Source organism: Columba livia, chromosome Z (genome assembly GCF_036013475.1).
Source record: "Columba livia isolate bColLiv1 breed racing homer chromosome Z, bColLiv1.pat.W.v2, whole genome shotgun sequence".
NCBI lineage: Eukaryota > Metazoa > Chordata > Aves > Columbiformes > Columbidae > Columba > Columba livia.
This window is the reverse complement of record NC_088642.1, coordinates 35,641,469-35,662,000: the sequence shown is the minus strand read 5'-3', so window position 1 is coordinate 35,662,000 and position 20,532 is coordinate 35,641,469. Positions and strand designations below refer to the sequence as shown.

The following is a 20,532-nucleotide window of genomic DNA, read 5'->3' as shown; positions in this document are numbered from 1 at the left end:
TACCTGAAAGGAGGTTGTAGCATGGAGGGTGTTGGTCTCTTCTCCCAAGTAGCAAGTGATAGGACAAGAGGAAATGGCCTCAGGTTGCACCAGGGGAGGTTTAGATTGGATATTAGGAAAAGATTCTTCACAGAAAGGGTTATCAGGCATTGAAATAGGCTGCCAAGGCAAGTGGAGGAGTTGCTATCTCTGGAAGTGTTGATGCTTTCTTTTATTTTGAAGTGTCCTTTGATGCTACTCAAAAGACACTTGCCTTGTGGTGTTCTCCTGTGGCTGCTTCATCCAACAATCCAAAACCTTTCTTCCCTTACCAGTCTCTTTTAAAATTTCCTAATAAGGAACTAGTTCCTTGAAAAATCTTTGAAATGTGCCCCATGGTAGTTATGCATGACCACCAGCTAAGAAGCCATAACCAGACCGGGAATACGTACGTACGAACTGGTATTCTCAAACTCAGCTGGTCTCATGCCTTTCTGTAGGTCCTGAACAGAACAACTAGATTTTTTTTTTTCTTATTTGAGAATTTTTTTTAGTACTTATTTGAAGTGAATTAATTACCCAAACTGCACATCCTGCAGTACCTGTAACTTGGCATACACAGCAACACACACATGCAAAGCATGGCAACAGCAGTGAAACACAAACTGTATCTCCAAAGTATGCTCCAAGCTAGCACTGCACACAGGAACACAGAGAGAAATCCTACAGGTGCTTCTGCAATGGCCTAAACAAAAAGATGATTTTGCATGCAGTACCATGCAGTCAACAGCTACAGCAAGGCATCTGGTATACTTACATTTCTAAAACTAAGAAAATAATGATACAGTGTCATACGTACAAGAACTGCCTGCAAGCAGTACACTATAGCAGAGAGCAAGCAATGAAAAAGCAAGATAACAAGAAAAAACAAAAACAAAACCAACAAACATGGTGCAGTGGTCAAGTTTAAAAACATAATCTGAAATTTGTATCCAGTAGCATGCTTTGGTAGTCTGGCCCAAGTGGCTCAAATGTGGAAGGAGTGTTTGTTTAACTCAAAGGTGAATTCAGCTGCATCCCAATGGAGGCCTTTCATTCTGCCCATGGTGGACCGAAATGAGACCATCACCATGAGCCATGCTCTGTGAAGACTGGTGACACTGGTTACAGAAAGCAATCGGTGTGAAGGAGTTCTGCCCACCTTCAGATGTCCCATCCCTTTTCAATGACAGCATTCTAACGGCCTAGGGTTGTGGACTTTTTCCCATTTTAAACCTTGGAAGTTTACTTGCTAAGTTTCTTGGCACACTTTTCCACTTGAATACTTAGAGTATGGAAACACTCTCTTTTTGCCTAGCAAGTGTTAAAATATTAACATGCAGTACGAATTACTCTGCTTTCTGCTTGTAGGATTTCTATGCTTGTATTTTAAAAAGGAAGCACTGATGAAGTGATAAATTACTTGGAGAACTACCTGCCTTGTGTTCAGTTTGATAAAACTGAAAAAAAAACCAACAACAACCAAACATAAAAAGAGAGCAGCAAAATTCATGGACCTATTAATCAGATGTGGAGCTCAGAGAAACTTAGGTCCTCCCCATATTCTCTTTTTTCATGTTGCCAATTCAGTTTACAACAAACAAGTATGCATTTTGTGAAATATTAGGTATGGTCACAAGAGATTTTCCACTGTGATTTGTAAAAACACTGCTTCACTTGCAATGAATAGCTAAATCGGTAACCAAAAAATCAGCACAACTTGTGCTCATGCTCAGACTCTGGACTCACAAGTATTAGGATACAGACTGCAAAGACTCAAGTCAAGGAGCAATCATAATCATGTCTTTTAAAGACAGTGTTTAAATGTCCTCTTCCTAAGCAGGGGTACAACCACTTAAAATGTTGAAAAGCCAAACCTGCAGCTGATAGTTTGCAAAGGGATAAGACATCTTAAAAACGAAATTGTCTTTTCCAAGTAAACAGTTATCACCAGAATTCTATGGTTATGGAAGACATGGAAGTTAAATGTATGAGAGTTTAAAAAAATAAAGATTTTAAAAGTCAACTGGATTCTCACAAAAGTTTTTAAAAACAGATATATATTGCCACCCTCTGAATTCAGTTAATGCTTTCAGATACTTTAATCTTCCCAGAATCAAGGGTGCTTTCTGCAAAAAGAGCAGCTAAGGACAGCTTTTGAAGGGCTCTGACGGTGTACTACACTATTTTTGGTTTATGACACTTTCAGTCTTCAACTGAAGCAACTTAAACTTGCCCTTCTGATTAGCTGCTTTGTCCTCCACTGAGTGTAAAATTCAGACTTGTATGTAGCTCAGTTCATGCCTTCTTGAAGGACACAATATTTCACTGGATTGTTCATGTGCCTGCCAACATCATGGCAAGATGGAGATCTGAAGTTTTTTTCCATTTTTGACAGAGTATCACAACAAGAAAAGAAACACTTAGGTTAACAAGCCCACACAGTGGCTGAGATGCTCAGACTAGCTCAGTTTTGGAAATCAAACACACTTAAAGAGACACTGGCTGTCCTTCAACTGGACTGTGTCCCTAAGCATGCCAAACATTACAAGTGTATAAATTTAAAATATTTTGTTTTCCTCATATATTCATGTGCTGTGCTAGATTGCCATATCCAGAACTACCTAATCAGATTAACATGATGTAAATTTCAATCTGCTTCTTTATCAAATTGAGTGGGTTCAGCTTTTGCACAATGAAGAATTTGTTTTACCTTTAAAAGTTACAAAGATCAGTCTAATAATTACACTTCACTACCAGTAAGACAGGAGTTTTATCGAAAATTGAGCATGTAAACTCTTAAAAAATAAAGTGTGGGGCAAGAGGGTCATTGGATTTTTGTTTTAAAGCAAAAAGAGAATGTGAGTTTTTTTACCCATCGACAGATGTTCGGCCATGGAAAAAAATAATAATAATCCAACCCTCGAATTCTGGTCCAGTTGACCTTTAAGTCTGTGTTAAACAGAATGAAAAGCTTTCCTTATAGAAGTCCTTTGCTGTACCTTTGCTCGCTGAAAAAGTAATTTTGTGGACTTGACCACTGACAGAAAGTGATATGCTAACCAACAATATTTAACTCGAGATCTAAATGCTAGACTACCTCTAGCCAATACAAGAAATGAAGCATTTCTACCTCTGCACCCAAAAGACCTCCTCTGTGAGGCTGCAAACAATGAACAAAAAGCTGTTTAGAATACAAAATAAGATATATACCATTGGTTTACAATGGTTCAAGTAAAAAGCATCAACTGTTTTCTCTCCTGTGGCTGTTAATTTACTGCAGGGCTGAAAGGCAAGAATGTCTTGTTCACTAGCACATGAAACAACTGTAGTATTTAAGCAGAACAGAAAAAGGGATAAAGAGATATGGGGGGGATGCAGGGAGAGAGATTTCAAACATTCAGTTTTGGCATCATCCATCATTGCTACCCAAGTATCAGCGTAACCACATAACTACATTACATGCTTTACTCTAATTACATGAACATTTTAATTACACCAACATGACAGAAAATGGATTAAAATAAGAAATATCCTTTATTATCATTCTATATGCAACATGTATTTTCAAATCAAAAATTATTTTACATATGATATAGACAGTGGGTTTTTTTAAACAAACAGACTAGATCTTAAGAAGCACATGCACTCCATTTCAACTGAAAAATAAAGTGTTCTACCAGTTCCAGCCTTTTTCCATTAAGATAAATTGTATTTGTAAATGCAAGCTGTATGTGCACCACAAATACAGAATGTGGACCAGCTCCTTCTGGCATCTCAAGAATTTAAATGCCCAAATCATTTTAAATAGATGATACTCCTCATGATACTCCTGAACTAGGGAAAAAGAAATAACCAAAAAACCCCAAACAAACAAACAAACAAAAATAAACCCAAACAAAAAACCCAGCACCACCACCAAACCAACCCACTACCCCACCCAGATCAGGAAGGATGCATGATACACATTTTCAAGCAGGGACATGCCCTGCACATGCCTACCAGAAATTCTAGTGGTTTTATTCATTGTATATGTGATGCTCTACTCCAGATGTTTTCTGGTACATTTTCTCTCTTACAGAGCTGTTTTATTACAAAGTCCCCTAAGGATCACAAAATGAATTAAGCAAGGCAGTGCCCAGTATGAGTACTTCAGATGCAAGATGAGAACTTACATTTTTAAGTTGCAAGTTGGTTGAACATAACCAGTATCAAACATCTGAAAGGAAAGCTCATACTCCACAGAGCAATGAAGCTATAATGCTTATAACATCAGAAGCAAAGACAGTATAACCTGAATGTCCAAATGTATCCTTTAAACTTCCCATTTCCATATGCTTTTCATTTTGCAAATTTGAACTGTTTGAGATAAAACTTTTCCTGCGATGTGCTCTGCCCAAGCTCTTTGGGGGCAACACAGGGAAGCCCATTGTTTGCAAGTTTCAACACTATCTTGCTACTGATCAAACAGGTAGGAAGTTTTTAGGAAGGCATTCATCTCCCTCTACTAGCAGCTCAGTGGAGGAGATAACACACATAACTTCCCATCAGTTTGCTGGGATGGTAGCAGATGACTGTGGATTTAAAGATCACAGCCCCTGCAACAACTTTTGTACACATATATGTATATTTGGGGGGCAGCAGTACCACGAACAGGTCCGTCTTGCCCTGTCGTTAAGGACATAACAAAGCAGTAACACTAAACCATGCCAGAAGGGCTGCCAACAATTATGGCAGCACTGCAAATTGAACTCTGCAAACCTAATAGTAATTGAATGTCAGGTTTCCAATGGAACTTTGCCTCCTCTGTGCATAGGGTGGACTGTGCCCATGCTCCCTCACTTCCCGAGCCCCAGTTATCACAGGGAGGTCAGCTCACTCACGCTGCATCCACCACTCCCCAGGTACCCAACCTGGGGCTCTCCAATGTCCACATTATACAAACATGAAGCAGACAGCAGCAGTGGAAACCAGTGACCACTTCCATCTATACAATGCCACACCAGAACATGACTATGCTTACTGAGGCAGAAGGGGCATAGACTTGGATTTGGGAGAAGGCAATTACCAGTGGGCTCTCTTCATTCAACTTCACGTAACACCATAGCTAGAGAGGGCTTTGAAAGCAGCTGAAGATTAAGTATATAAACAGTGACTGTGTGGGTATGTGCCCCATGTCCAGAAAACTGGACTATAATGAAGATAACTAGCCATGTGGTTTGCAGATTCCCTCAAACCACAAAAGCCTCTACCAGCCAGGATACAGCAAACACCACACTCACTTATCAAACTGATTTGAAAGAGTACCAGTACTGATCAACTCAGGAGATGCTTAAAATAAGGAGGTGAAATAAAAACCTTGAATATTGAAAACTAGGAACTGCGAAGGGGAGGATCAGTGTTAGTAACACATGAAATACAAGATACAGCTTTAGGGTTTGTCTTGTGGGTGATTCTTCCAGAGCACTGTGGACTGTGGTTTTAAAGTGGATATGTCAGAAGAAAGCCTACAAGCCAAGGTGAGGTTTCTTTCAAGATGCGCAAGGTACTTCTGATATATCTGTGTAAAAGCAAATTAATGCACCTGTGGGTCACACAGACAGCTGTAAAAATCTCTCTAGTGTGAGCCTGAGGAGCCTTACAGTGACATGCACCTTAAAGCTGCGAGCTGATCACACTGAAAGAAACAGTGCAGTCTTCCTATAGTCATCTGTCCTCCAGTTTTGCAACCATACAACATTTATCATCTATGGAAAATGATTTACTGTAAAGCATAATGAAGTGGGCGGGACAAAACTCTCATTTGCAAAGACTGCAGAAGCTCAGAAGGAAGTGGAACTACTGAATTTCAAATGGCCAAAACCTGAGAGAACGATCTTAACCACACTACTGACAGGCAATAAAATTGCCAAAATCTACATCTTAATGCTACTGAAGGTGATGCTATTGCATCTCAGTATACCTGAAATACAGGAATAAACAAACACAATTTTTACAAATATTTACAGGATGCCACGAAGACAAATCTATTATATATGAAATAAAGTGCATTGTCCTTATGCATATTCCCATTGTTCTTGCCACAGAATGAACAAGGCTTCCACTGTCCCTAAGTCATCTCTTTAACTACATCAGGAGTATTGGGAAGACATTTTACCAATGCAGATATCATTCAGCTCGTGAGTCTAATACATAAAATTAGGAAAACACACAAAAATTCTGATACGTACCTGATCTACTAATCCTGTCAATTCTGTCCATGCTAGAAGAAGAGATTTTAATTCGAGGGCTACTCTGATTAGAGGATTCAGAGCCTCCATCAGCAAATGAGTCTTCAAATGCAAAAAGTATTTCTTTCACACATTTGTGACAGACATTGTGCTGGCAAGGAAGGATAAGTGGATGAGTAAATAACTCCTTGCATGCTGGACAGATGAGCTCTCTTTCAATACCCTTAATGGCAACCTTCATGAAAGAAAGAAGGAAAAACAAGCGTAAGCACAGAAAACATGAGCCAGCAAGACTTATTGCACAGCTGTATGTCACCAAACCCCACCTCTGTAGAATACTCTATTGCACACAATGCTAGCTGGTTTGAGACACTCCTCTCCATAACACTGCAAACAAATCTCAATTAACATTTATGAAAGCACTGACAACACTCATTTCAGCTGAACTTAACACTGCCACTAGGCAAACTCAGTTCATCTTCAGGTCATGTCTGCATTGCAGGGGAGGAGAGGTGGGGAGTAGTCTTAATTCCACTTAACGACCTAGTGAAATGAAAGCAACCATACTTGTCAACGATAGGAATCCATACATTTAACTTCCATACATTTAACTCACCTTGCTCTCTCGCTTTTCAAGAAGGGAGATTAAAATATTATTAATAATTAAAAAATATATATATAAAGAAATTAAGTGTCAGACTGGTTAAACGACAGGCTTTCGAGCCGTGTAATTCACATTTAGGGACTGAAGCTGCCTTGACTTCATTACCCTAACAGTTCGAGCCAGGAACATTATTTATTTATCTGTTTGTTTGCTACACAAAGAGCAGCCCGTGGATCCATGCAGCCTTTGAGTAATTTAATGACTCCACAGCCATCTGGCACCGCGCTCCGAGGCCGGACTACGGGCCGGGCCAGCCTTCCGCAAGCGAAACCCCAGCGTAGCATCAAGTGGCGAGCGCAGACACCGGCTGCCCAGCGCCCGCGTGTTCCCTTCGGGGTTTGCAGCGCTCAGCAAGCCACGGGATCACACCCGCCCCGTTCATGCGCCTCCGGGACCGTCTCCCCAGCGGCACCGAGCCCCGTCTACGGATCAAGCCCCGTGCGAGCCCTGCCCGCCGTGCCAGCACCACAGCGCTGCCGCCGGTGCCGCTCCCAGCCCGGCAGCGACGAGGCTGCCGGCATGTACCGGGCGGGGCCAGAGCAGACACCCCGAACCCAGCCCTGTCCCCCGCAGCACAAGGCGCAACAGCGGAGCGAACGGCAAACCCCGACCCGGCGGTGCGTCCCCCGGCTCCCCCCGTGCTCACCGGGGTCTCCAGCCGATCGCCCTCCATCCCCGCGGCCCCTCCGCCCGCAGGCTCCGCGGGAGCAGCTGCCAGCCCGGCGTGGCGACCCGGAGCCAGCGGGGCGGGAGTGCGGCATAACCGCATTGTGCCGCACGATGGCGAACGGGCGCGGCACCGGGCTCCACCCCTCGGGCGGGACCGTCCCAGCGCCAGGGGCGGCCGCTCCGGTCCGCACGGGAAATCGGCGTTTTTAAAAAATGTGGGGTTTTTTGTTTGGTTGTTTTATTTTGTTTTTTCTTTCGCCAAGCGGCACTGCGAATGTCGCCCATTCCAGCGGCGGGGAGTATCTAGTACTTCCCCACTCAGGGCCCTTCCTTTAATAGCCTCCTCTGGGAACGGAGATGTCACACAGGTGTGTGTCTGCCCGTGGGGACAAAAACATGACGATACGCAGGGCGTGGGAAGGCAAGCTGGGCCGGGGCATTCTAAGGGTGCAGCGGGCAAGCGCCAGGCGGCTTTCGTGGCAGCTAGGATGAAAAAAGAAGTGGTGGACTGGTTATGCTTGTCTGCATCTCCTACCCTCTCCTTACAGCATGCTTCCATTGGAAAAGGTGCAGCAAATACCCTTTCACCACAGCCAGAACAAACAAAAATACTCCAGCTTCTTCAGTTTTTGGCGAGGGTGCAGATACAGCCATTGCAGATCCAATGCTGTCTGTAGTTAACATAGCATTAGGCTAATGGAGAAAAATCAGTCTTTAAGAAACTCAGAGTAAAAAACACACAATGTCCTTACATTACACAATGGAAGGAGGTTTGATTAATTAAAACAGATGGAGCCTGGACTATGTGAGAGATGAAATGCTGACAGTTCAGCAAACCCTAAATTTGAACTACTTGCATGTTTAAAAAGCTAATATCAGGATAAGGAGTTCTTTTTTCCCCGCAGAATCACCCTTTACATGAGTCAGTAAAACAAACATGCTTTAAATGTCTTATTTGAGTTTTGGTCTTTATTTACATCTGGGCTTCCAGTGGCCTGCACATGAATGGAAAATTACACTCAGAAGTCATGAAGACAGAGGTGATGTTTTTGCATGTCTGGGATTACAAAGAAGAACTTTGTAGAAAAGAGGTTTAAAGATGTTATTTTCCATTTACTTTAGAAACCACCCTCATAGAAATACACACTACTGTGCTTGAAATGCCAGCAATGCACAGTATGTATGTTCAAACTGAAACATGTCACTTAGAGCTGAAGGGAGAACGGGTTGGTAAGAACACGAGACTTCCAACTATGTTTTAAGCAATTATTTGCAAACTTCTGAATAACTATATTATCCCTTAACCACCTCTACTACCCCCAGATTTCCTAATGTCACAGGCAGGCTTTAAATGATGTAGCTCTTAAGAAGCCCTTGTCTACAATAGCACATTACCCACTGCTGGCAGTGGATGTGGCTCATTTGGGGCCAAATGTACAATCAGCCACAGACAAAAACCAAGCCCCTTTGGCTATGCTGCCATCTTTAAAACAGTGTGAAGAAATTTCATCTTCAGAAGCACAGCAAGGCAAACGATTCTGCTCTTTGTGCGAAATGTGTAGATGCCAGCGGAGATGGATGTTGCTAGCATGGACAAACCTGGCGCATGTATTTTCATCCTGTCCTCCCACAGCCTTCAGATGCAACACAGTGCCAACTACTGTTATGGCCGGGACTTGTAGGTGACTCTTTGTTCAATCCCTTAATAGATCATTAAGGTATTAGCTTGTTTGTGTGTCTGTTTGCTCTGGCTTCAAGGTACTTTAGAGCAGGATTTTCATTACTACCTTCTCCTCCAACACATGAAGATGTTACATGGATTACAAGGTCCTCAAAGATCTCCAAAAGGCAAAACTCTACTCATACTCTTTTACTAGCTCTTTGTTCCCTCCTCAGCCTAGGACAACTGCATTTGCGTTGCCAGAATCCACAGTAGCTTTAAGGACAAAAAAATGCAACAGTTAGGAATCACTGGTACACTAAAAAGATAAGAGTGCAAACCACTGTTAGAAGTGGCTGATGATGTAAGCTTCTGCAGAAGGGTTCCGTAAAACCAGTGTGGCCACAGAAGTCAGAACAACTACCCTTCTCCTTCATTTGCAGGCACAGGCATTCATCGGTTGGACACCTTTTCTGTTAATGAGGGACTCCTTTTACATTAAGTAATACCTGGAAAGTGTCAAGATAGTTCAACTCATCCTTCATAATTCAGTCCTGCCCCCTCAGTAGGAGGGGTGTGTTGGGGCTTGGCTGGCATGCCTTGTATTCCCAAAACAGCAGCACAAGACAGAAACTGGGGGGACAGGTGGGGATTTGTCATCCTATTTTACCTCCTACCTCAGGTTAGGTGTGCTTGTTAATTTAATCAGTGGTACGCAGCAGTCTCTTGGGTGCTCATTTGCATTAACTATCAGCACAATTCAAAGAAGGATGCAGCACTGATTTTCAACAAGCCATAAACATCCTACACTTGGTTTTCAGAGTGATTGGGTTCCCACTGCATGAAGCAACACAGCCCTGCCCCAAAATGCCCAGGGCAGTCTGGCAACACTTACCCTGCCTTCAGGAATCAAATCCTCAGACCAAAGCTTTCTGAGACATTTTTTTAATGCTGTTTTGGCAGCCATGGCTTGATCCTGAGCCAGTTCCCACTCATCTGCACTCCACTGTCTGAACGGCTGCTACCTGCCCTGCACTGGGCTTGTGTCAGAGCAGAGCCAGTGCAGAGATGTGGAGCATGAAGAGCATGCTCTTGTGGAGCATGAGATTTGCTCCTCTGCTGACGTGACAGTCCTGGGCACTGAGTTCCCAGAGAGATACTTTGCTCCCTGTGCAATTGAAGTATTTTCTGTCAGGATGGATCCAGTGGGCTTTTAGCCTGCATCGTGCTCTCTGTAAATTGTCAGTGATACAATTTGCTTCTCTATTTAGTCCTTAAAATCTGAACCTTGAGGATCACTGTTTTCCCCAGGATTTTATCAGTCATGCAGGCTGAAAGTTCTGTCATTCACTTAGCAGTCAGGTAGGAATTTATGCTGCTTGAGAGAAATGTGCCTGTTTTGGCTCAGGAATACAGGCTCACCTTTGTTTTCTTGATGGTGACACTTCAGTTGGGTTACACTAAATAGCAGCAAGTGCCTATAGACTTTGGGTGTTTCAGAATGAAAATAACAGTGACTTGAGGATTTCTTGACATAAAATAAAAATATCAAGCCCTAATCCTGTTAATCTGGTTGTTTATCTGCTCTGCAGAGATGTGCTCCAGGCCCATAACCCCCACAGTTGGATGGGTTTCCTAACAGATCCCATAACCTGATCAGCTGGACCCAGCAAGTTTGGAACATCACACAAGCCACCAGTATGCACAGGAGCCAATAAAACCATGCTAATCGAACTGCCAGATCAGCTTTGGGTAGGATTTGTAGCTAGAACATCTCAAAGTGTATTAAGTTGGCTCAGTATATCTTTATTTTTCCACTTACTGGCATGTGGACAGTACTCTTCTTCATGCCAGGACACTTGGAAAGCAGCAGTTGCAGGGGATCCAAAGAGCTGCTACAGACACATGAGCAAGAAATATGTAAAGCTTTATCTTCTGAAATATGAGAAACAGAACTGCAGTTCAGCTGAGTCAGGCAGCCCAGAGCAATGCACCAGCCTCTAAAGCCACTAGTAAACTTTGAGCTATTTCCAGTTCCTCATGCAAATAGTTTTTTGTATCCCTATACAGCTCTATCCCTTACCCTCACCTGGCGAAAAGCTGAACCCCAGTCACTATATGAAAGCAGGCAGAAGGGAGGGAAAGAAATCAGTGTCACCTGCAGGCTCCAGGTAGAGAGCATGCAGAATTTAAAATGCTCTTAAATTTTTTTCTAGTAATTTCTCATATTCACATCCTATGGAGTTTGGGGCTTGATTTTAGTCAAATCTATTTCTCTAAATCTATTTCTGCTTTTTATTTATTTATTTTTTATTTTCAGGAGAAATGCTTGTCCAGCTGTTCCTTATGAATCAGAAACTGTCAGTCTGGGCAAACCATGTGAAGGGTAGGAATAGATAGTTAAACAAGGCAAAGGAGTGAGGAACAAAATAGAGAGGACTAAGGATTTGATTAAAAAAATGAAGTATGCCAAGATCCATATTTCAACAAAATCAACTGTTAGTGCAGAAGGACGGTGTCAGTGTTGCTAGCCTTTCTCTGAAATTCAGACTGGTTTATATTGCTTTATTGATTTTATTCACTTACAAGAAAATGCACGAAAAGGTTCTACAAAATGGATTATAAGTATTGGTATCAGTTACCCCAACAGACACAAATATTTCTTAAGAGAATTTTCTAAAAATTCTTTGAAGCTAATACTGCAAGAGAAGCAGATGCATTCCAATGAAGAAAACATAGATATATGCAAGTAAAACAACTTTTGAATGGAGTGAGCGTGAATAATTGTAGCGATATTCACGTGTTTGACACGGCAAAAGGAAACTTACAGACAATGAAGAAGAGAGAGGGAAAAAAAAATGCCCCAAATCATTTCTGGAATATGATGTCATTTTGAGACAGTCGAGCGTCTGTCTTTGCTGTGATTTTAACTGGAATTTCAGGGTCCTGAAAGAAGTTTGTACAATTCCCTTATAACTCAGTGCCTCTGCCACAAAATGCAGTTAATTGTTGATCTGTATCACAGGGATATTTTGGAGTGCTCAGATGCTGCCGTGATACTTGTGACAGGTGCCTCAGAGGCCCAGAATATCTCAGAGTATTGTAGTGAGCCTAAACAGATGTTATGGATATATGGATTACACAAGGGCTGTCTTACTGGGCCTAAAAGTGTTACATGCATCTTTCTGCTGCAGGTACAATGTGCAAGTTGTGTGTCTGAAACAGAGTCACAGGGGAATAATCAATACGAATCATTAAAAGAGATAACGGGTTTTTGAAGTGACATTCCCACAGGGAAAAGCAATGTATAATGATTTGCCCTGTTGGTGAGGCCTGGCAGAGACTGCAAACTAAGTGGATTAACAGCATGAGTGCCAAAAGAGGCCATGTGCCGAGGGTCTAAGAGCTGATGTATCGTACCTGTTGGGACCCCACACAGCGGAGAGGTGAGTATACAACTCTAAAGTATTGTTATTAGGTCCTGTTGCTCTAATAGTTCTTTGTTCAGTGAAAGCTAGATGCTTAGCAGTTAATTCAGAGCATGTTAATGCTCTCAGGCTCTGTTGCAAAAGCTTTATTGATGGGGGAGAGCAGGAGAGGGAAAACTGGAGTGCTGGGACCTCTAAGCACTAATACCCTGCCCTTGAGCAAATACAGTTTACCATGCAGAAGAGTCCTTCTGCTGGCATGATTTATGTCACCCAAGAAAGCAGCTTAATTATCCCAGCAGAATGCCTCCAAGCTCCTGGATAACACAAATAAATTACAAAGGCTCTGCAACCTAAAGTCCCTGTGCAGAGGTAAAGAAATGCAAAAGGAAAATGTGGAGAATGAGCGGTCTCAGGGCTGGCCCTTGGAGAGCTTCAAGCAGTGACTGCCACTATGGAAAGTCTATGAACATCACACAACTACTACTGCTCCTCTTTAGGTGCATCAAGTATGTCTGAAGGTGGGATTTGGCAGTGTGATGCTCTGTGTGTAAAGAACAGCACTGTTTGTCATAAACATGCATATTTCACACTAAAGTGCTAGCTCAGCTGTCTGCCACAGCATATGCTCTTCCAGAGGCTGTCTGGTTGAAGCTACCAGCACAGACTGTGACAGAAGGGATAGCCATATCACCCTCTTACAGGGAAATCACAGGCAAAAGGAGTTTCTTGCCTGAAACCCTTTATGAATTTGTGCATTGTGTAAAATGGACAGGAACAAGACTTGGCCAACTGAACTTTCCTTTGGAGCCCCAGGTGTGGTTACTCCTGGCTGAGCTGAAGCAGAAAGTCACCCAGGAAACTCCTTTTTCCCACACTCTGAAGGGTTAGCCACAACATTTAGAAGGACTGGAAGAGAGGGAGGTGGAGGAAGCCTGGGCACAAAAAACAAGATGCCAAGGCAGCCTCTGGAGATGAGCTTCAAGGTCTTCATGATGCATTTGGAATAAACAGTCTTTCAAATAAGCCCTTTGTTTATCATACTTATTTCTATGTTTAAAAATACAGTGACTACTTCATTTTTTGTTAAACTGGACAGAGCAGAGCTTTTGGGGGGAGAGGAGAAGTGCTCCCTGCTTTTTTTTTTACATAAATCAGCAGCTCACCAATACAAGAAGACTGATTCCTCCCCACCCCTGCCTTCTTACACGAAACGCACATGCTACTTTCCCTCAAAGTATTTGCAAACTCTGAATCATTTCCTGGCGGTGACACTTCTCACTCCAATATTGCCCACAGCCAGTCCAGCCATGGAAAACAGAAAAAGCCCCTGGTACCAGCCTGCCATGGGTGCAGCCTGTGTTAGGGCACCGCATCCGTCAACTAGCAGAAGGGCAAACTGCTACACACAGAGCAGAAGGTTGCAAAAACGCCAGATGCCCAACTCTGCCTAACTGAGCTGAGTGACACTTCGCATGTAATTTTTAACTTTTTCATCCGACAGCCGGGGAGGTGCGCGGCAAAGACCAGGAGAGCCTCTCGAGCACATCAGCTCTAAAGACGAGCCAAGTTCCGCCCTCACCAAAATTCGGTGAGGGAACAGACCCTCCCCTCCAGGCGCCTCCCCGGCGGCGGCTGCCGCCCGGAGCCGTACGGGGGTGCCTGAGTGCATGCCACCGACACGCCGCCGCCGGCCACCTCTGCGTCCCTGCGCGGGCTGCTCCACGGCCGCGCCGCCCCTACCTTGTCCCGCTTCAGCAGGTCCAAGAGGTAGCCGAAGCGGCTGCAGTTCGAAGTCAGCGCCATGACCCCGCTCCGCCGCTCCTGCAGCCCCGGAGCCTGCGGTGATCTCCTCTGGTCGCCTCTGGTCTCCTCGCCTCTGCTCCCGCCCCCGCGGAGGGTGCTCACGAGAGCGTGGGCGCCCGTGGAAACCACCCACCCAGCAGCACTGACGAACCGTCAGGGCATGTCAGGGTGCTCAGAAACACCGTCTCTTCTACTCAGATGCTGCAGCCACGAGACCCAGGTTGAAGCTGATGAGGTTGTACCCACCAGATCTGTGTCTTACTGTATAAAGTACTCGCGGTCCTTGCTGAGCCCGTGGCATGGGGCTGATGCCGTGCCCAGGTGTGCCCAGGGCAGCACTCAAGGTAGGGTATGGCTCTTCTCAAAGACACTTAAAAGCACAGCTTGAAGCGGGATGCATGCTGAGGCATAGCATGATACATTTGTCCCCAGGCTCCATCTGGTTTTCTTAAATTCCAAACTTTTATTTAGATGAAAAATTGTATCTAAAAATATGACCAGTGAAGAGCACCTTCTAATGTAATATACATAATTGTGTGCACGGTCTGTTTCATGTGTTTGTATGTGGCCAGTGGCATGCCTGTGGGGTAACTCAGGAAGAAAATCTTTCATATCTGTTTTTCTGCATCCTACGCCTGATGCTGCCACTCAAGATGAGACAGATACAATATGCCTGTATACAACTGTGGCAGAAAAACTGGTCACAGCAATTCAAGTACCCTGTGCTGCTTGAGGAACCCCAGCAACCCTCAGGGCCCACCAAAATGTTCGCACCAGGCAAGAGGTCCAGGTACCAGGAGAGAGCCTGCAAAACTCCACTCAGAAACAGTGGGCAATGAGGCTGAGGAATGGTGTTCGAGATGTTACGGACATCGCACCCCTGCTCTGTGCCTGTCTCCACACCACCGCAACAGCTTCTGCTGGAGGTACCATGAGTCACTTCAGCCAGCAGCAGGTTCATTTCTTCCTCCTCTGGTCTCAGGTTGCCCCAAAGCCAAAGGTCCCAGCTGCCCCCAGGACTGGGGGAGTGGGAGAGGTGAGTGGCCAATCGACTGCCCTCTTACCATCTCCCTCCCAAACTGAGGGGTGGAAGGGGACAAGCCACCCTTTCGCTGCAGCTATCAGGTAGCCCATGAAGCACATCACCCCTGTGTGGTGAAAACATATCAAAGGGTGTTTTATGACAGTATAGTGTGTCCCCTCAGAGGCTGTATTTCCTAAGCATACTGATACAGTAGTAATGTTATCCCAGTTTCTCTCCGCAGGTTACTCACTGAAACAATATACCATTTCTTTTTCAGGAAATGGAACTCATGAATAGCTACCAGACTTTTCTGTTACTAAGTACTGTACAATTATATATATCAGATGACTCATTAATCAAATAGCTTGTTATTGGGATATAGACAGGCTTTCAGTGTTCCACATATTGCTTTAAGGCAAACAATGGGCAGTGGCACAGGGGACAGTCAGCTGTCATTACTCACGCATCTGAGAGGTTCTTGATACATAATTTAACTCAATGCAAGATGTTTTGCTTCTCTGGTCTAATCCCAGCTCACCAAATGGCACTCATGAAGGAAATATTTGCTACTGTCATTTCTTTGGGTTAGTATTGAGTGCTGCCAGAGAGCAGGGCTGGCCAAGGCTGGGACAAGGGACAGCCTGAAGGAGCTCCTCAGTTCTCCCAAGCTGCTCATGTCCAGTAGTCAACTGTAGGACATGGTGCTGGTGGTGGCTTCAGCAAAAGCAGTGCTCCCATGTCAAGGAAGTTCATACCACAGTATCACTGTGAATCTCCAAATGAATAACCAGTGCCAAGAAGCAAACATATGTTTGACCTTACTGATCAGTAATGACAGGCTCTGTGAAAAGCCAAGGAACTTAAAACCCTTTCTGTTCCACAGCATAAGAAGACAACATGCCGTGGTTTACTTCACTAGCACTCTTTCAGCTGGAGGCACGTCTGTACCTGAATCCCACTGCATTTTGTTATGTTCATGTTAAATGGCCTCCAACAACTCTCTCCCACAGCCTGTGAGACAAGAGTCTTCTCTGGTCCATGCACCATGTGCCTGCTCTGAAGAGGCACTTTTATCTTGCATTCTTTGGCCATGAGACCCACTGGTATTTTGAACTGCATGCTCTGAATTTCTGGCTGCCATCTTATGAATTTTTGCTGCACCAGTGTGATTTTGTATTTCCATTTCTGCTACATGCTGTAGGTTATGGCCAGCCTGGGCTGAAATTTGAGGACTTGGGACAGAAAGGATGATTCTTGATTCCACTCCCTTCACCTCCTCATGTCCTGCTTCCATAAACTGATCAACACCCCAGTCACGGCTGACTTGCGTTGTCCGCCAGAGGACGGAGTGCTGTTGTTCTCATTAGGGTGCTCTGTTTATGTAAAGAAATGTAAATGTAGCTCAAGTAAGAAAGTCAGCCAGGGCAAGAAGGATAACGGAGAAGAGAGAAGAAGCTCATGGTTCTTTCATACTCTTTTCTCAAAGCAGACTTGTTTCAGCTTTAGCTCTGTTAGCACTCTAGGTTTGGACGGCTGCCAGTGACAAGCAAGCAGGAAGATGCCACAAAACATTTTCACATTGATTTCACAGCTTCAGCAATAGCATCCTCCTAGGCAGCTCTTGCTGGGATGATCCTGGCCCCTGTATGCCAGTGCTGTCTGGGATCAGCCCCGCAGAACAGTTTATTTCTGCAGAGTCCTGCAAGGCTGGGCAGAGCGTTGCAGACGGTTCAGTATCACTAACACGAGCTGTCTCCGTGATCCAGACTAGCCAGGAATTTGGGACTATTCTCTGCAGTGTGTATCGATTCCTGTAGCCATTCTGAGGGATCCTGTTGACATTTCTGTGCATGGAAGAAAGTTTGTTCTAGCCTTTGTCTTGAGTGGCTGCAGGCTGACAGGGGAATGTGCACTTGGAAGGACAGAGACAGATGGAGAAGCTTCGTGTTGCAGCTGGTGGCCCAGGGACTTTGACCCCTCGTGGTAACCCCTTGCTGTGTTTTACACAACCTTTACCGAGGTACGCTGCGTCTCACAAATAGCTGGGAGCTCCTCAACTGTTCCGCATCAGTCGCAGATATGAATTTGCTTTTCATCATTTTGTATTTCAGGTTGGTTCATTTCTTTGGAACTGGGATGTCTCAAAATGAATTAAAACCTTCAGTTGTTATGAAATTATCAGTATCAGAGCATGTCATATTACGTTAAAATGTATCATGAGAAGGATTTAATTTGCTTTTTATAACTTAAACTTCAAGTATACCTTCAAAAATGCAAGGATCCTGGGCTAGATTATCCACTGATATAAACTCACTTGTATAATTTTATACCAGTGGAAAATCTGGCCCTGTATTGCAAATCTTGAAATGTCATGCAACACAGGGCTCTGTCTTGGCACATCACTATAGAAATTAAAATATACATGAAATTCCTGTTTCCTGACCTGTGAATTATGTTGATTCTCCCAGGACAGCAGTGACAGCTCTAGATTTTCTGGCTGATCTCCTTCTCTGCCTTAGCTTCTACTTCTGAAGTAAATCTGAGCAGTGGAGCCTACTCAGATGTTCTTTTTTTACTGGTCCCCTCAGATGGTAAGGTGTTTTCCCATTTCCATTACACGGGGAATCCACTCAGGCATGCACCCTTGGCAGCTCTTTAGCATCCTGAGTGCGGCTCCCCTGTCTTTTCCCAGCATGTACCTGTATACCATGCTTGAATGTGTTGGTCATCACTACCTGAGGAAGTCCACTTAAAGAGTGTTTGAAACTAGCTGCAGGTGGGATACAGGAAGGGCTAGCACAAGTAATTCAGCATGGAGGAGAGGAGGTGTTCTTCCATTTTACAGTATGCATGGGGAAATGGATCTGTGTACTGTGTACTTCCATCTCAGAGGACTCCGATGTCACTAACAACTGCAACGCCAGAGCAATGGCGATGGCAAGAAAGATATTAAAGGTGGTGGAAAACTGTGCCAGTATTCAGTATGAACTCCTTTATTGTTAAATTGTATATTTGAACAAATGCTTGAAACCATGAAAAAACCTGCCACTTGAATGCACACCCATGGGTACATGCCTCTGGTAAGGACTGTGACCTGCTTTTATTCTGCTAGCAGTGTTCAGAGGCCTGCATCCAATTTAAGCAATTCTAAAGAGAATTAGTGTAAATAGTTTATGAATTTTATATAAACTGCTTCCTTCTGCTGGGAGTGATGTAAATTGGAACTGTCACTAGCAGAAAAACAAAGATTACCGTGAAATAGATGAGACCTTCTGATGCCTGTAAGGGTTTTACAACCAGGACAAATGATACCAAACCATATTTCAAAGCTCACAGTAGCTGCATGCAGATCTAAACCTCTCCCTGCAGTAAAACCCCATTCCTTCTAGTTCTTTAGGCACCACAGGGAGATTTAATTTTTTTTTAATTTCCCAGTCCCATCTGTGCTGCTCTGGGGAAGAAAACAGAGCACAACTATCTGGAGTCTTTTGGTGAGTGGTCAGGGAACCATATGCTTCTGTGTCTATTCCACAATCAGCTGAGATTCCACCAAGACCATCTCAAGCAGACAAACTTCCACACCTCCTCCCTGACACTCATGTTAATAAATCCCACTCAGGATTCAGATTCAGCCTGTGATTCCCTGGGATCCCCAGATGTCCTTCTGTAATGCAGCTGCCAATTCACATCCTCACTTTCTGTTGGATAATTTGATTTTTACTTCCTAAATGTCTCTAGTCTTCCTTGGAGACGTAATTTTTATGCCCCGTCACCACAGACTGAAGCAGGTTTTATTTATTTTTTAATACTTTGTTCTAATAGATACTGGCAAAACCAAAAAGGTCACTAAACCTGCAACACTAAATATGGCAAACAGCCAGCAATCAACACAAGATACTAAAGCATTTGTGCCGCTGCGTTGTGGCTAAGTCAATACCATCCACTGGTGATGTCCAGAAGAAAGAGTCCCACCCGTAGCCTGTACCTCACATTTCCCTTATTCCTGGCTCTAGGCCCCTGGGCAAAGGCAAATGTAGTAAAATTAAAAGGTTAATTTCAATGCTACTATATTTTGGAGGCACACTTTTGTACTAGTATGCGCAGACCTTTTTGACACCAGAGATACCTACCTCTACGCTTTTCGTCTTGCTTCATTTAAAGACATCTGTCCAAATACTGTAAACATATCCATGCAGTATTTGGGAGGCACAAGCACACAAAATAAACTACAGAGTGAAAACTGCAACTGTGCTGTGTAAAACGTTCTTTATGTATGATTTCCTGCTACCCTGTCCCATGTGATATTAATACAATATCACATGCCCCTGGGAACAAGCTCATTTAAGAAATATGGGTTAAGTAGGTAGACTACTATAAATATTTAATATATTGAGTATGTTATTAGATATTTATAAGGAATCAGCTAATGTACATAATGATGCATACCATTAATATATAATGTAATTGCCATTTTTTGTGACAATTACAGTTAATCAAGTTTGACAATATAAAGAGAAATTTGGGTATCCAGAGTTGTAACAAATATTGATTGAGCAAAACACAGCAGGCTTGAGTCTCTTAATTTACTGATTAAATTCATTTGCTTAAAAGAATGTGTCTAATGAAGAAATCAGAGACATGCAAATGAGGGAAAGATAAGGGAAAGCTGAGTGCTACTGAGATCTGCATGCAACTGCAGCGATGCATGTTTTAGTGATTTTGTGTGTTTTGCAGATGAGCTATGTCTGTGACAGTGAGGACTCTGAAGAAGATGGCATAGACCTGAAAGCTTTTCAGACTCAGCTGGCCTTCCGAGTGTATTATGCATCTCTACAAAGCTTGTCTAATTTAGGTCTTCAAGGTTCAAATGCATCAGCTGGGATCCCGCACTTTTCTTGCAGCTTAACCACACCAGGATTAGGTTTGAGTTAACTTTCCTTTTTCAAAATGGCACGCCCCATGTTCCTGCAATGCAATTCTTCCCTGGCATTTACCCACGGGTTAATACAGTTCTTAATCCCCACTGAAAGTGG

General features: G+C 43.7%; 1 protein-coding gene across 3 annotated transcripts in view; it reads right to left on the bottom strand.

Moving 5' to 3' along the window:
- The window catches only part of TRIM36 (tripartite motif containing 36), a 32,597-nt gene extending 18,035 nt beyond the window's left edge, over positions 1 to 14,562 (bottom strand). Inside the window, exons 1-3 of one of the 3 annotated variants that reach the window (XM_065045379.1) lie at positions 14,413 to 14,562; positions 6,249 to 6,483; positions 3,152 to 3,181 (exon numbers count right to left, since the gene is read on the bottom strand). In XM_065045379.1, coding sequence (XP_064901451.1) covers positions 3,152 to 3,181; positions 6,249 to 6,483; positions 14,413 to 14,475 — 328 coding nt within the window. In that variant the 5' untranslated portion in view covers positions 14,476 to 14,562. Of the gene's footprint in view, positions 1 to 3,151; positions 3,182 to 6,248; positions 6,484 to 7,558; positions 7,716 to 14,412 lie in introns of those variants that run through there. The other 2 variants (XM_065045377.1, XM_065045378.1) reach the window with 2 other exon arrangements.
- Between the last annotated feature and the right edge of the window lie 5,970 nt (positions 14,563 to 20,532).